At 38.8% G+C, this 16,580-nt stretch overlaps 1 protein-coding gene across 1 annotated transcript; it reads right to left on the minus strand.

The window, feature by feature from the left end:
• Window positions 1-1,146: 1,146 nt before the first annotated feature.
• Window positions 1,147-16,096, minus strand: Znf286a (zinc finger protein 286A). The gene is made up of 6 exons (XM_042692380.1): window positions 16,020-16,096; window positions 15,397-15,542; window positions 14,747-14,835; window positions 10,224-10,338; window positions 8,172-8,264; window positions 1,147-3,912 (listed from the first exon to the last, which is right to left on the minus strand). Exons 1-6 carry the CDS (start codon window positions 16,076-16,078, stop codon window positions 2,687-2,689), a joined length of 1,728 nt encoding a protein of 575 aa, XP_042548314.1. The 5' UTR covers window positions 16,079-16,096; the 3' UTR covers window positions 1,147-2,686.
• Window positions 16,097-16,580: the final 484 nt, after the last annotated feature.

Here is a 16,580-nt window from a genome sequence, read left to right on the forward strand (position 1 = left end):
GCCACATTCCCAATCCATTTAACTGTGCTTTTTATATGAACTTCTTACCTCTCTCATCACTTTTAAGTGAATAGTGCTATAACATGTCCTAAGGATTCAGTGCTACATGATAGATCTTTCATATATATATATACATACATACATACAGTCTTACTTCATTTGTATTGTTGATGGTGGGGGCTTGAACTCTGGGCCTGGGTGCTGTCCCTGAGCTCTTCAGCTCAAGGCTAGTGCTCTACCACTGGAGCCACAGCGCCACTTCTGGCTTTTTCTGTTTATGTGGTGCTAAGGAATCGAACCCAGGGCCTCATGCATGCGAGGCAAGCACTCTACCACTGAGCCACCTTCCCAGTCCCAAATCTATCTTTCTTTACTCCTTTTCTCATAGCTATATTGAATTCACCATCCCATCTTTCCAGAAGTTATGCCGTGTTTAAAAAGAAATGTACTCATTAACTTTCTTTTAAATTTTAACCCCCATTCATCACCTTTACAATAAAAAAGTATAAATAAAATGTTATTGGTTTCCTGAATGATAAATAATTTATGCCTGATTTTCTTCACAACTTAAAATAAGTTCAAATTGGAAGTTAGATACAGGTAACAAAAGTTTTTGATAATACATATACAAAGAACATCTTTATTGATAGATGACTATAAGAGCAATCTTTTTTTAGTTTATAAATACCATAAACATTTAAAAGGCAGAGCATTAACACTTGCAACATTCACATTGGGATACAAACAAGAAATCAGGCTGAACATCAGGCATAAAAAAGATAAATACTGAAGTGCAAAGGACTAGAGTTCCCAGTTTTATTTCCAGAGCTTAGAGAATAAGTCCATCCCCTGCTATTTAAACTACAATGAGATTGCAAACTTGAGATGCTAGAACCACCAGATAGTTCCCTCCGTGATATGTGGACAGAAAACAAACAAAAACAAAATCAAATGGGTCCTATGGAAACGCTGAAGAACAGCTCCTGGTAGAAACAGAAGCATGGGACACCAGAGAATAGAATAGTCACAGCTCTATATCAGTGCTGGAGCTTACACTCTACCACTTGAGCCACAGTTCCACTTTCAGCTTTTTTTTAGTAGTTTATTGGACATAAGAGTCTCATGGACTTCCTTGTCCAGGCTGGCTTCAAACCACAACACTCAAATTTTGGCCTCCTGAGTAGCTCTATCTATAGGCCTGAGCCACCAGGGACCAGCTTGATACACTCATTTTCAAGTGTCTCCTACTGACTGATACTTCTCCACCTTGTTAAATAATGTATTTGAAATGGGTATTACAGATTTGTGCATACATAGAGAGAATAAATGCTTGTGAGCACAAGGGAGCTCTCAAGCTAGGTCTATTAGGTGGGAATAATAAGTAACAGGGATAAGATACAGGGTATAAGAGTATAAGAGGGAAGGTAGGATTCAGAGAACAGGAAAGAAGACATCTGTGATATTTCTATAATTTTCTATAGTATACTTTCCATATGACAAGTAATAGTATGAAATAGTTTTAAAATTGACATTTGAATTCCTGCTTCTGTGTTTTGAATCCCACCCACAGTCCTTAGCCACCCATATAATTTACACTAGTAGGTCCATTATAATTTCATGCTTTCTTAATAAGTCTGGAATAATGACCAACCAACATACAAGTGAGCAAGAACAACAAAGTGCAGGTAAACAGGAAGGCCAGAGAAATGGCAAATTCTTTATGAAAGGAAGCTGCTTATCCTCAAGTAAGTCACTTGAGTTTTGTCCTGTGAGCTTTTACAAACATGAAAAGTAGGGTCTCACAGTTACTTTGGTACTTTTCTTGACTGGGATCCTAACTTTTAGGTGCTCCCTATGGTTCTTTTTCTACATGGCAAAAGCAGTTTACAAGAAGCTGAATAATGTAGAAAAACAAGGTTTTCCTAATCATTTAAATGTATAAAACCAAGGATTCAAGCAATGCCAAGGAGAATAAAGAGTGTCTTGATTAATAATTACAGTTAAGGTTTTGAGCCAATTTGTACTTCAGGGTAAATCGAAGAGAATTAAAAAAATGAATCTCAACAGGATAACAATCTATGACCCAAAGTCCCTGTAAACACAATTTAGAGCCTTATGCAACATTTTAGTTATGTTCATCATATTAGACAGCACCCTTTGGGAGTGATGGGAATCAAATCCACTTTCTCTTTTTTTAGTCTTAAAGTTTCTATGACTAGTAAAAGAAATGACATTCTAGGGAAATGATACTATCTGTATACTTAGGTCTCTAGTTTGGATTCAGCGTAATAAGTTGCATTTTTCTTATGATAAAGTCATTAGCTTAAGAATTTTCTTAAAAATGAGAGGCTACAACACAGTTTGCAGGACCAAGAAAGGGGATTTCACAATGTCTACAGCTATCCTCCTACAGAATTTCCTAAACTTCTATAAATGGATATTTGGAAGTTTGAAGATAAAATCTTCAAGATCTCTGGATAGAAGTTTCATAATTATCAATGGGCATAAGGAATATTTTTTCTATAGCTCAAAATTATATACTAGGCAAATGAAATTAGATGCCTATGGAATTTAGGCAGGTGAAATTAGATGAAATAAAATTGGTCCTCAAAGACATATGGATATTCCACCAAACATTTAACACAGTGATAAAGCCAACTTACATTTATTCACGTTTATTAATTTCTCAGGGTTGCTCTCCAGTATGAATTCTTTGATGTCTGATGAGGGATGAACTGCATTTAAAGCTTTTTCCACATTCATTACACCTAAAGGGTTTCTCTCCAGTATGAGTTCTCTGGTGTTGAATAAGAGCTGATGAATGAATAAAGGCTTTCCCACATTCACTACATTTATAAGGTTTCTTTCCAATATGAATTCTCTGATGTTTAGCAAAGTTTGAGCTCCTGCTAAAAGTTTTCCCACATTCATTACATTCATAGGGCTTTTCTCCAGTATGGATTCTCTGATGCTGAACAAGGTGTGTGCTCTGACTAAAAGTTTTTCCACATTCACTACACTCATATGGCTTTTCTCCAGTATGAACTCGCTGATGCTTAGTAAGAGATGAGCAATGGCTAAAGGCTTTCCCACACTCTTGACATTTATAGGGTTTCTCTCCGGTATGAGTTCTTTGATGTTTAATGAGTGCTGATGAATGGATGAAAGCTTTATCACACTCATTACATTCATAAGGTTTTACTCCCGTATGAATCAACTGATGCTGTGCAAGATGTGTGCTTCTATTGAAACCTTTCCCACACTCACTGCATTCATAAGGTCTTTCTCCAATGTGAATTCTCTGATGTATTGCAAGGGATGAGCTTTCCGTGAAGGTTTTCTTGCATTCATTACACTCAAAGAGAATTCTAGTATGAGTTCTCTGGTGTTTAGTTAAATTAGCTCTGTGGCTAAAAGATTTCCCACAATCATTGCAGGTATAGGGTTTCTCGCCAGTATGGACTCTCTGGTGTCGAATAAGAACTGAATGGTAAGTGAAGAGTTCACCACAATCATTACATTTATGAGGTTTTTTCTCTTTATGTGTTCTCTCCTTGTTCATTAGGTTTGATTTCTGTTTTAGTTGTTTTCCAACTGTATGGAAAGCATAAGATCCTTTGGGAACTCGGTTTTGAGTTATAAGGAGAGATTTCTGATTGCAACTTTTCCAATATACATCCTGTTCATGACCTCTTTCATCGGGGAGGGCATTCAGATGCGTGAACATTTCTCTCAAGTGTCTCTCTTGATTTCCTTGCTGATTCTCTAGCCAATTTTTACATTCAAGCGCTGTTTCCAAGGTAGAGTCATGGACACTTGTCAGTCTGTCTTTCACTGTAACATGATGTGATTCGTTTTTAAATAAATCTTGTATTGAAGTTGAATCCTTGCTCTCCGGTCTACTCTCCAAGTCTGAAAGACAGTGGAAATGCAATTTTTCTTTTCTAAGCTCAACACAAAGGCAGTTAGATAATTGGTAGGAGTAATTGAAGGTGAAAAGTATGCCTTCAAGGCATAAGTAGATTTGATCTTTACTAAATGACTTGCAAAAGGGAAGCAAATGGAGGGACATAAAAGCATACGCACAGAAAAGGGATATACTCTAATGAAGAAGAGTTAGAAAAAAGGAAAGGTGACTAGGTATGAAGGGATGCAGCAGTGACCAGTGGATGAGCAGGCAATGAGTACATAGATCCGGATATAAGAAAACATGTTATATAATATGTTGTAACAAATATGCATACATTTTCCATCTTAGTGTAGAGTACAATTATAAATACTGAGATTCTAATCTTATTTATTTACTTACTTACTTATTTATTTTGCTAGGCCTGGGGCTTGAACTCTGGGCCTGGGTGCTGTCCCTGAGCTTCTTTTGCTCAAGGTGAGCATTCTACCACTTGAGCCAAAGCGCCTACTCTGGCTCTTTTGAGTATTGGAGATAAGAGTCTCATGGAGTTTCCTGGCTTCAAATGGTGAGCCTCAGATCGTAGCCTCCAGAGTAGCTAGGATGACAAGTGTGAGTCACTAGCCTGTCTTCTATTTACATGCACATATGCATTCTACTCCTACCTTAGTCTTCCTAACAATTTTTTAAATAATATGTTCCTTTAAAAAAAGAAACCTATTATTTCACACAAACATAAAGGCAAATATATGAACTAATATATACAGAAAGCTATTCTCTAAAGCTATTCACCGAGATAGCAAAAGACTGGTAGCATATCTAATAACTTTAAATAGTAAAAAGCCTGAATAAACTAGTATATATATACAATGGTACACTATGTACCTTCTTTAAGTGAGAAAGATATATTGTAATAAAATGACATCCAGCCTGGTGCCGGTGGCTAAGACCTGTAATCCTACCTGAGATCTGAGGATTGAGGTTCAAAGCCAGCCCAGGCAGGAAAGTCCATGAGTCTCTTATCTCCAATAAAACACTAGAAACCCAGAAGTGGGGCTGTGGCTCAAGTGGTAGAGCACTCACCTTGAGCTGAAGAGTGCAAGGACAGTGCCCAAGCCCAGAGTTCAAGCCCCATGATGGACAAAAAAAAAAAAAATGATACCCAGGTTCACTGAGCACCAATGGCTCATACCTGTAATCCTAGCTACTTAGGAGACTGAGATCTGAGGATTGTGATTTAAAGCTAGCCTGGGCAAGAAAAGTCTGTAAGACTCTTTTCCCCAATTAATGACACTCATTAAAAAAAAAAAAAAAAAACAAGAGGACAGTGCCCAGGTCCTGAGTTCAAGTCCCTATTATCAGCACACACAAAACCATAATATTATGCTTCTATTAAGTATATGTGAAAAAGCAAGGTATAACTGAGTATGCATAGTTTACTAGTTTTGAGATGGGAAAAAAGCAAGGGGAGACACAAACATATACATACAAAAGTAAAAGTTATGTTTTTGAAAATACAAACAAAGTATCAACATTTGGAATATTAGTATAACTTAGTGAACCAGTATTTTCTAAAGGAACAATTCAGATTTTAGAATTACAGATATGGTTTCAGAATTTTGCATTGTCCCAGTTCTTTAGGGAAGTATCCTTACCCAATATGGGAGTCATACCAAAGAATGGCCATAATTATGTGAAAAGGGTGCAATATTTCTTTTTCTAATTATGTATTTCCATAATGATGGATTTTCTTCATATACTTCAACTGAAACGATCATTATAAACTACATTCAGAAGTAGATGTGAAAATATGGGTATTTTCTATTATACTATGTTATATATTAAAGAGAATTACAAAAGTATAAAACACTGCTATTCTCAATTACATTTTTTGCTTTACAAAAGATTTTCTTAAAAATTCTATTGTGTTAACCCATAGTATATATATTTTTTATTTTTTATTTATGTTTTTGTCAGTCATGGGGCTTGAACTCTGGGCTTGGGTGCTGTCCCTGCATACTTCAGCTCAAGGCAAGTAATCTAGCATTTGAGCCACAGTACCACTTCCAGTTTTCTAGTGGTTTATTCGAGATAAGAGTCTCACAGACTTTCCTGCCCAGGCTGGCTTTGAACCGTGATCCACAGATCTCTGCCTCCAGAGTAGCTAAGATTACAGGCACGTGCCACCAGCGCCCAGCCATAATTGTTATTTTTAAGTAATTTACTACTAGCTTAAAAGTCTCCCAGCTTTAATTTCTAACACACTAAGCATTATTAGATAGAACCTACATAAACAAAAGCTCTTTAGGATATTTAGTCATTTTTAAAGCTAGGTCCTCTGACACCAAAAATATTCAGCAGAACTGTTGCAATATAAGATAGGGACAAAATGACACCAGGAATGAAGTACTGTAAGAATTTGTAGGCCTCCAGAATTCTGGCTATTATTCTAAGGGCAGTGAAAACCCACTTTAATATTTTAAGCAAAGAGCTCACATGTTCCAATTTAATTTTGAAACATCACTATCATCAGGTATATAGAAAAGAACATTTAGGGATGAAAGTGAAATCAGGAAGACTGTCAGTAGTCCAGGCAAATAAAAGGGGCAGGAAGGAATATTAACAGTGAAATAATATTTAGAATATCATTAGGCAAGTGAATGAGTTGGATAAAGATTAAAGAGGGGAAATGTAAAGACTGTTTATAGGATTCTGGTATGTATCACTTTGATAAGATAGCAGTTTTAAAACAATTGCTAGTTTGAAATACTTTTTCTTTTTTTTTTTTTTTTTTGGGTCCGGTTGTGGGGCCTGAACTCTGGGCCTGGGCGCTGTCCTTCAGTTCTTCAGCTCAAGGCTAGTGCTCTACCACTTGAGCCACAGTGCCACTTCCGGCTTTTTTCTTTTTGTTTATGTGGTGCTGAGGAATCGAACCCAGGGCCTCAGGCATGCAAGGCAAGCACTCTACCACTGAGCCACCTTCCCAGCCCTTGAAATACTTTTTTAAAGAGGTGTCTTTGACATAAGCAAATAGAGACAGAACAGGAGCTCTGGTGAGGTCTAGCATGGAAATGAAACTATGAGATTCTTCTAGATAGGTGACAGATATTTGGTCGGAGAATGATCAAATGCCCCAAGAAGAAAGCAGAGCTACAAACAGTAAAATGTGGACTCAGACTATGTTTGTTTGGCCTTCATTAATTATATATTTTTTAAAAATTAGTTGCCATCAACTGAAAATAGGGAGATTTCACACATTGCCACTTTTGGGTTTTGGGAAAAAACAAAACATACTGAACAACAACTATTAGTTACAATGTTGGTTAGCAGTCACAATCTGCTCACAATTTTTCTAAAAAAGGTTTATTGAAACATAGTTATATCCATTCATTTACATATTGTATATAGCTGCATTCATACTACCATGTCAAACTGAGTGAATGCAGAGAGAGCATGTGGGCCATAAAGTTAATTATTTAATGTCTAGTATTTTACATGAGACCCTGGCCAGCCCTTGAGCTAGAGCTATTAGAGTGTGATCTGCTGTCCTTATTTTGTGAGACCTAGCCTCTCCAAAAGCAAATTGTGCCTAAAAAGCAAGGTAAAAATTAGGATGTGGGCTGGGAAGGTGGCTCAGTGGTAGAGCACTTGCCTTGAGCACAAAAATTCAAAGACAGCACCCACCCCCTGAATTCAAGCCCCTCAACCAACCAAAAAAAAAAAAAAGAAACTGGAATGCTGAAATAATGAAAGACTATACAATGAGAATGAATGAACTATAACAACATTTCACAACCTGGATATATCTCACAGCTAAAGTTTAGTGAAGAAAGCCAAATATAAGAGTATATACAATATAGTTCTATTTAGACAAAGTTTAAGAACAAAAAAAAACTAACCTGTGGTGTTACCAGTTAGGATAAGTTTACCCTTGGGAGGAGAAAGGCAACTGAAAGAAGGTCCAAGGTGATTCTAAGGGGACTGATAAAGTTATTTTTTATATTTGGAACTATTTACATAAACGTGAAAATTCACAGGAAGTTGTGATGCTTCTCTGTATTTTACAATGCAAAAAATACCAAAAAAGGACATCAAGAACAAAAGAGGCAAATGAAGTAAAACATTAGTATGTGTTTAATCTTGGTGATAGATATACATTACTTTTTCTTCCCTTAATTATTTATAGTACTTTAAAATTACCCTCAAAATAAAGACACACACACACACACACACACTTCTGAAGACTCCAATCTATCTGACTTACCTGAATAGCTACATTTGGAAACTTTTTTTTCAAGCTTCAATGGTTCTTTAGAATTGTCCAAATTGTAGTTCTCAGGTTTGGAAATAGGAAGCCCTGCTCATTAAAAACAAAAGGAGAGAAAGGAAGAAAGGAAGAAAGCAAAAAGCATGACATTTATTTTATTATTTTTTAGATTAAAAATATTACAAGTCGATTCATTTTTTCCTATATTAAAAAAAAACATGACTGGAAACATTTAAAGAATGGGAACTGCTAAAATGATTCTCAAGTCCATCATCAAATTCAGTATCACTAAAGGAAGAGAAAGTTTGAACTTAAAATTAGGGAGCCTATCCACCATTTATACACTGTTAAGAACATAAAATTCCTACTGCTTAATGTATTTCTCCATGAATTTTTTAATGAAATTCATTACTGACTCATCTCAGATTCAGGCCAACTTCAAGGTTAAAAGAAGGTGGGATGATCAGCTGCTTAAAATTAGGGAGCCTATCCACCATTTATACACTGTTAAGAACATAAAATTCCTACTGCTTAATGTATTTCTCCATGAATTTTTTAATGAAATTCATTACTGGCTCATCTCAGATTCAGGCCAACTTCAAGGTTAAAAGAAGGTGGGATGATCAGCTGCACTGAACATTGATGAAAATGAACTAAGCAACTCAAGTACAGCAATGGGAAGGAGGGAATGAGAGGGAAAGAGGGAACAGCTTACACTAAACAAAAGGAAAGAAATGTACATATCACCCAATGTGGACGAAGTAGTTGAGCTGTCAAAGCTCACAGGATTCACAACCTTCATAGACCATGATAGTGGCAATTTGCCTCGTGAAGGTTAAAATGTGTTTGTGACTTTAAGTATCACAATCTCACAATACTGTGAAGTTAATCTCAATAAAAAAATTAGAAAAAAAAGTGGGATGATGATGTTGTTTTCTGTGCAAAAGTATAGATGATCAAAAGAAAGACAAATGGTTTGTAAATTATTTTATTATTTAAAAAATGTTTTAGCAAGGACTTTAGTATAGTAGGGTTAAATGAAAAGGGAAATGGAGAAGAGAAACATTTTCTGCTCCCTATGCAGAAAATGGGAGTTAAAGACACAAGTTAAAGTTAAGTGTTACAGTACCACGTGAGTATGTACAAGGTACTGAGTTCAAACCTCATAACTAGAAAAAAAATCTGGAATGAGGATGACCAACTATAAATGGAGCCTAAAATAGCTCCAGCAAGAACCTGAGCTTGCTGAAGAGTTAAGCTGGGTTTATAAAAACAAAACAATTTTGTTTGCCAAAAAGGAAGAACATGTCTCTTGAATTGATTAATTTAAATTTCAGGAAAAAGATGGGGAAAAAATGGGACCTCAGTGACACCATAAAATTATAACTGCTGTGATTTATTTTGTCCAATATTTTGCCGTACCTCCTGTTCCTATGACTAGAAGTCACTTTCTTCAGGGATTGGGTACATGAGGAGCTACCTTCCACCCTCATACAAATATGAGCACATGATTGTGCACATATCCCCAGGGTGGTATGCACAAGATCCAGAACAGACTAGTCTTCTGACTCTGATGTTTCTCCAATGGCCATGTGACCTTATTTATTCAATTCCCAGGATGGAAGCATTTTTTCCCCTTTTTTAGCTCTCTAACTAGAAGAATAATTCAACTATAGGGCTGCTGATGGCCATCTCTGCTACACATAGAGAACCTCAGCATCGAGCTAATATAGGGAAAAGCCAAACCAACCAACTAAAAATAAACATACAGGTGAAATTCCTGATGCTATCTTGGTTTTCTGAGTCAAGCTATTTTTCCCCATTGAACTACTGTGAATTAGGTTGTCACTTACACCATGATACGTAATAAGCAAGACAATAGGAGGGGGAAAAAGATTTTTCTCAGCTGTGGGTGTAGTTCAGCAGTAGAGTGCATTTGTGGCATGTTCAGTCCCTAGCATTAAACAAAATAGGCCCAAACCCAAAAGAATTTTTCTCAATGAGCAAATGATATCCCTGAGTCACAACAAGAATAAAATGCATCCTTACAAAGAGAGACCAGGTTCCTGTAGTTCTCCAGCATCACATCCCTTTGTGTAGGATCCAACTTCCCCCATTCCTCTGGTGTAAAGTCCATGGCTACATCCTTGAATGTTACTCTCTCCTAAAATACAAAGCACACCTTTATTCACTATCTTTTCCTTGATAGCCTTCCAATAGAAAATTCCCCATTTCTGCTGGCACTCGTACAAAGGAAAGCTGTGATAATACACTCAACAAGGGCAGAGGGAAGGATTTGACTAATATTTAGATGGTAAATATTCTACGTAAAGTCATGGAGTATCAATGGTGTGTCAGGCATACTGTGTTAGACTCAACATAGGAACCAAGTGAAATATAACTGTAATTGTTGCACTGAAACCAGTCTTTGACTGTATTGTTCTGGGGAATAAAGCATTAAAATATGAACCATGGGAACGTGGCTCCATGGTACAGCGCTTGCCTAGCATGCATGAAGCCCACACGAAAAAGCACTGAAGTGGGGCTGTGGATTAAGTGGTAGAGCACTAGCTTTGAGCCAAAAAAGCTCAAGGGGCTGAAAAGGTGGCTCAGTAGTAGAGTGCTTGCCTTGCATGCATGAGGCCCTGGGTTTGATTCTTCAGCACCAATTAAGCAGAAAAAAAAAGCTCAGAGACAGTGCCCAGGCCCTGACAGGCCCCATGACAGGCAAAAAAAAAAAAAAAAGAGACTCAGCAATAAGTCAACAATGTAGTTTGGGAAAGCAAACAAAATAAGAAGCTTGCAGGAACAATCAGCATTCAAAAGATAAAACTGCAATATAGAACTTGTGAATAGATGTCATGTAAAGTAAAGAATGGCAGTAGCCAGAAGCCGGTGGCTCACGCCTGTAATCCTAACTACTCAAGAGGCTGAGATCTGAGGATCACCGTTCAAAGCCAGCCCATGAAACTCTTATCTCCAATTAACCATCAGAAAACTGGAAGTGTCTCTGTAGTTTAAGTAGTAGAGCACTAGCCTTGAGTTGAAGAGCTGAGGGACAGTGTCCAGGCCCAGAGTTCAAACCCCACGACCAACAACAACAACAAAAAAAAGCAGTGACCTACCTCCAAACTCAGTTAAATATGGAATTAATTCAAGATTTAAGGTATTGAATTAGACAATTTCAGTTCCATAAACTGCTTAGGGTCACACATTAACTAACAAATGTTGGTGTGTAGGGCTGGGAAGGTGGCTCAGTGGTAGAGTGCTTGCCTTGCATGCATGAGGCCCTGAGTTCGATTCCTCAGCACCACATAAGCAGAAAAAGCCAGAAGTAGTGCTGTGGCTCAAGTGGTAGAGCACTAGTCTTGAGCTGAAGAGCTGAGAAACAGCACCCAGACCCCGAGTTCAGGTCCCACGACCAATACACACACACACACACACACACACACACACACACACACACACACACACACACACACACACACACACACACAGAGAAAAATGTTGGTGTGTAAAAAGTAAGAGACAAACCTCCCTACAAAAACTATAAGGAGATGGATACACATTAATATTGAACATGCCCCTTTACACAATGTCATGGGGAATGTAATAATATTCTAAAATTGTTGAAATACACACCAAATGCTGTAACTGGCTAGGAAACATCTATTTACATACTCATGAGGCATTTGCAACAGTAACAAAGTAAATTGAAAAACATGCATACTTGAAAAATAAAATTTTAATTTTAATTTAATTTTAATTTTAAATTTAATTTTAAGTTAATTTTAAAATCAGAATATAAAAATAATAATGAAATAAAATGAAATGAAAAACCCAATGCCAAATGGCTAAAAATTTCAGGAAGTTAAAAGATTTACATTTTATTTTATTTTATTTTTTGTCAGTTGTGGGGCTTGAACTCTGGGCCTGGGCGCTATCCCTCAGCTCAAGGCAAGGGCTCTACCTCTTGAGCCACAGCACCACTTCCGGTTTTCTGAGTAGTTTATTGGAGGTAAGGGTCTCACAGACTTTCCTGCTCGGGCTGGCTTTGAACCTTGATCTTCAGATCTCAGCCTCCTGAATAGCTAGGATTACAGGCGTGAGCACCCCCGGCGCTGGCTTGCATTTTATTTTTAAAAAATCATGTAAGTAAATGAGTGGAACACTCAAATCAAGAACAACAACTAAGGAAGCCAGAAGTATAAGATATAAGCAAAAATTCCAAAAACAAAGATAAAACAGCTGGAAAATCTGAATAGGATCAGCAGGTTGCAGTATTATACCAATGTTACTATCCTGATTTTGAAGTAACAGAATCATAATGCAAAATAAAATGTTAACTTTTAGAGAATCTGATGAAGACAGTATACAAAATACCTATGTACCATTTGCAACTTTTCCTAGGACTAAAATTCTTTTGTCAATACTAGATTTTGAACCCAGTGCCCTGTACTTGCTGGGTTAGTATTTTGCCTCTTGAGTCACATGTCCAATCCTTTTCACTTTATTTATTTATTTATTTATGCCAATCCTGGGGCTTGAACTCAGGGCACTGTCCATGAGCTTCTTTATTTGCTCAAGGCTAGCACTCTACCACTTAAGCCACAGCACCACTTTGGGCTTTTTCTATTTATGTGGTATTGAGGAATCAAACCCAGGGCTTCATGCATGCTAGGCAAGCACTCTACCACATCCCCAGTCCAAGGTCTCATACTTTTTCTTATTTATATGTACTGAAGAATTGAACTCAAGACTTCATGCATGCTAGACAAACACTATACCACTAAGCTACATTCCCAGCCTGTCTCAGACTTTTGTCTGGTCATCTTGGAACTACATTCTTTTTACCTATACCTCCAAAGTAGCTGTGATTACAGATATGCATCACCATGCCCAGTTTGCTCTTAAGCCTTATCTAGCCAGAGTAGACATGTTCAGCTATGTTGGTAAATAATTTTTTTTCTGCATAAGCCAGTTTAAGATGTGTTTTATCTGAAGTAACTTAAAGTTTCTTGATTAGTTAAGTCTTCGAGACTCCTGTAAAGCAATTGAGAAGCTAATAGATAGCCAGGTATAAAAAGGGCCCCATGAAGTTAATATTTACAAATGCTATCAATGTGTACAATCTACTAATATTTATACCGAGATTATAGTAGTAAAGAGAAAGGTTAATTGAGGAATCTTTGAGTTGTGGAATGCCACACTCACCATGGAGAGCTCCTTTCTAATTCTTTTTTTTTTTTTTCTGGTTGGTAGTGGTGCTTGAACTCAGAAACTGAATACGGTCCCTGAGCTTTTTTGCTCAAGGCTAGTACTCTACTACTTTGACCCATAGCTCCACTTTCTTTTAAAAGAAAATCAAACTTTTTACATAAACATTTCCATACATACAAAAGTTGCAACACAAAAATAGGTTAAAAAATAGTTACCAGTAATATAACCTCCATCTAAATTCATTTTTATTTTTTTTGGTCAGTCATGGGGCTTGAATTCAGGGCTTGAGCACTGTCCCTGAGCTTTTTGCTCAAGGCTAGTGCTCTGCCAATTTGAGCCACAGCTCAAATAAACTTTTTCTGGTGGTTAATTGGAAGTAAAGGTCTTATGGGTTGGCTTTGAATCACATCCTCAGATCTTAGCCTCCCAAGTAGTTAGATTTACAGGTGTGCACCACCAGCACCCAGAAAAATTCAATAATTCTCACTGGCCATATTTGTGTTATTAGGGTGAGGAACACAAAACAAAAGCAAGTATACATACACTTCAGCATTTGTCTCCTGGGAGGGCTGGATCTTCTTTTGTGGTACTGGGGTTAAAACTTAGGGCCTTGAGATTGTTAGTCAGGTGCCCTATCATTTGGACCATTCTGTCAGACGAAGGCCTGGATCTTAACTGAAAAATTTAAGGCTTCATAAGCTTTCCTTTCCAAACATTCATTTGAACTATGTATTTATTATTATTCTGACCATATCAGCATTTAAGATGCTTTTTCTAGTTAACTTTGTCCTGTTTCTACTGGAGAAAGGTACATTTTTAAAAACATGCACCTTATTATCTTTAAAATAGTTTTTTTTTTTTCCCAAACTGGGTGACAGTGGTTCACTCCTGTAATCCTACTCAGGAGGCTGAGATCTGGGGATCAAGGTTCAAAGTAGCTTGAAAGTCTATGAGACTCTTATTTCCAATTAACCACCAAAACCCCAGAAGTGGAACTGTAGCTCAAATGGTACAGTGCTATCCTTGTGCACAGGAACTCAGGGATAATGCCTAGACCCAGAGTTCAAGCCCCAGGACTGGCACCACCGCCCTCCCCTCAAAAAACAGTTTTTCTCAAATTACCAAGCACAAAAATTAGCTTAGTTGCCTGTAGAAAGATAATAAATACTAGCTGGAGAAGAGAGATACAAAGGGGTAAGCAGAAAGTATTTCCTAATGTGTCTTCCATCAGTCTCTCAAAATTAGAACTTAGGTCTCCCAATGGGCTTTGTGGACAAAGAAACACCTTTAAAAAGAAAGGAGTGCACCTGTACTCTGAGAAAAACGGTGTGTCTCAGTAGAGACACACTTACCTGGGATCTGGCTGTGAGATGCAGAGCTGTTACTTCTCCCTCTTCTGGACTCTTCTCTTGGGAAAGGGGAGAATCTTGGGAAGACAAAGCTAAGGGCAAGAAAGTAGTAATGATGAGACCAAGCCTTATGTTCCCATTCAGACCTTACAAGGCTAAAACTCCCTTCACCATGCTACATGTGCTCATTAGCAACGTTGAGATTGAAGTACTCTGACTTCTATGTCTGTTTTTATTTTATTAACGAACCACAGGGTAACTGTGTTGATAAAGACAATGCATGTGGAAGAAATATTTTTGCAAACACAAAGCTAAATTCTCAGACCCCACTGATAGAGACTAGGATGGGATAATAAATTAGAAGAAAAAAAAGTGACAAAAGTAGTCACAACTATGCTCCCAACTTAGAAATTTAACACCTGCTTATATTTGGGGGGCGGCTTTGAAAGGTCCACTGTGCATCCACTCCGGGGTGGAAAGGAGGTTCAGCTCCACCAAATCTTCCACAAACAGCCCGTCCATACCCAAGACAATGGATGCAGACAGTCCTCTCTGCCAAGCAGCCACTTGGGCAATGCCCTTCCCCTCTACCGCCCTCCCAGAAGGAATTCTGCCCTTCCATGACCCAAGTTCAACCCCGGAAAAATTTCTACCTCTTGTCTTCGAGACTTCGACCAAATCTGTCTTCATGATTACCACCTCCTCCATGTCCTGCGGATTCTGCTCTTCAGTTTCCACCTCAATGGATGCAAGTCCCTGGAGCCTCGGAGTGCTCCCTCCAGCCTCCCCTCTAGCGTCTCTGCGGGAAGATCTCGGTCAGGTCAGCTTGGTTTTCCTGCTCATTGTGGAGCCTGCCTCTATCCTACGGAGCGCAAGCCTGGAAACCTGGATGCAGCATCCATGAGGCTGGGTCCTCAGACACCGGTGTCTGCCGCTTGGGGCGGTCCGGGGATAGGGGGTGGAGGACGGATGGAGCACCGAGGGTTGGCACTAAGGCTGCCGTAGATGCACAAAAAATCACGAACAAACTCCGTGGCGTTCCGCACACCCACCCAGGACCTTCGACTGCCCGGCACTCCCAGCTCCATTCCGCCCCCTACCCTGCCACCCACTGGCACCCCCTTTGCAACCCAATCCCAAAGGGCAGGGATTAGGGATCGTGCATGTGGGGATGGAGTTCAAGGTCTGTGCCCTCCAGCCTCGACTCCGCTGGGAACGATCTCTGATCACTGTGGAGGTCGAGCCCAGAAGTGCAGTATGGTAGCATCCAACTTACCTTCTATCCCTGGCCTGACAAAGGCTACGAACTTCTAGGGCCAGCTCGTAGTCGCGCATGCGTGAGAACCCGCGGGGCAAGGCGTCCCACTAGGAACTACGATTCCCAGAAGGCACTGCGCGTTTATCTCCTTTTTCCCTCCCCGGCCCCCCCCCGCCGCCCGTTTTTCAACAGGTGGGAGGGAACAAGCGTGTCTAGGCTGTAAGGACTACTTCCCTCTCGCGAGAGTTTACCACAACATTTTATCTAGGGAGGACTAAAGCACGTGGGAACTGTGAGTAGTCAGTGGCCTTTACTACACTTCGCACATTTGCCTAAAGCACAGAGCTTGTATGTGCTGAGCCTTCAGCCCAGATTATTGTAAGATGGGGGGGGGGGGGGGGGGGGCTGTTAGGATATATGGCTTTTATCCTTCCCAAACTTATCTTTTGCTTTTAAACCCTCCAAAAGTGAAAGAATCAGAATTAAAATTGGATTCCTAATCTCAAAAACTGCACCTGGCATTTTGTGGTCTCTAACTGAAGCCTGGTAGACTAGGGAAAAACAAGGTATGGTCAGCTA

Source organism: Dipodomys spectabilis, unplaced genomic scaffold (genome assembly GCF_019054845.1).
Source record: "Dipodomys spectabilis isolate Male_0828 unplaced genomic scaffold, ASM1905484v1 ptg000004l, whole genome shotgun sequence".
Taxonomy (NCBI): Eukaryota; Metazoa; Chordata; class Mammalia; order Rodentia; family Heteromyidae; genus Dipodomys; species Dipodomys spectabilis.

Bases quoted from the DNA above. Each gene is read 5' to 3' on its own strand.
- Znf286a (XM_042692380.1), bottom strand. From the start codon at position 16,078: ATGCGCGACTACGAGCTGGCCCTAGAAGTTCGTAGCCTTTGTCAGGCC. The intron at 8,265-10,223 runs GTAAGGATGCAT...TTTAATGAGCAG, and splicing joins CAGGAACCTGGTCTCTCTTT to GGCTTCCTATTTCCAAACCT. The intron at 3,913-8,171 runs GTAAGTCAGATA...ACTGTCTTTCAG, and splicing joins TTCCAAATGTAGCTATTCAG to ACTTGGAGAGTAGACCGGAG.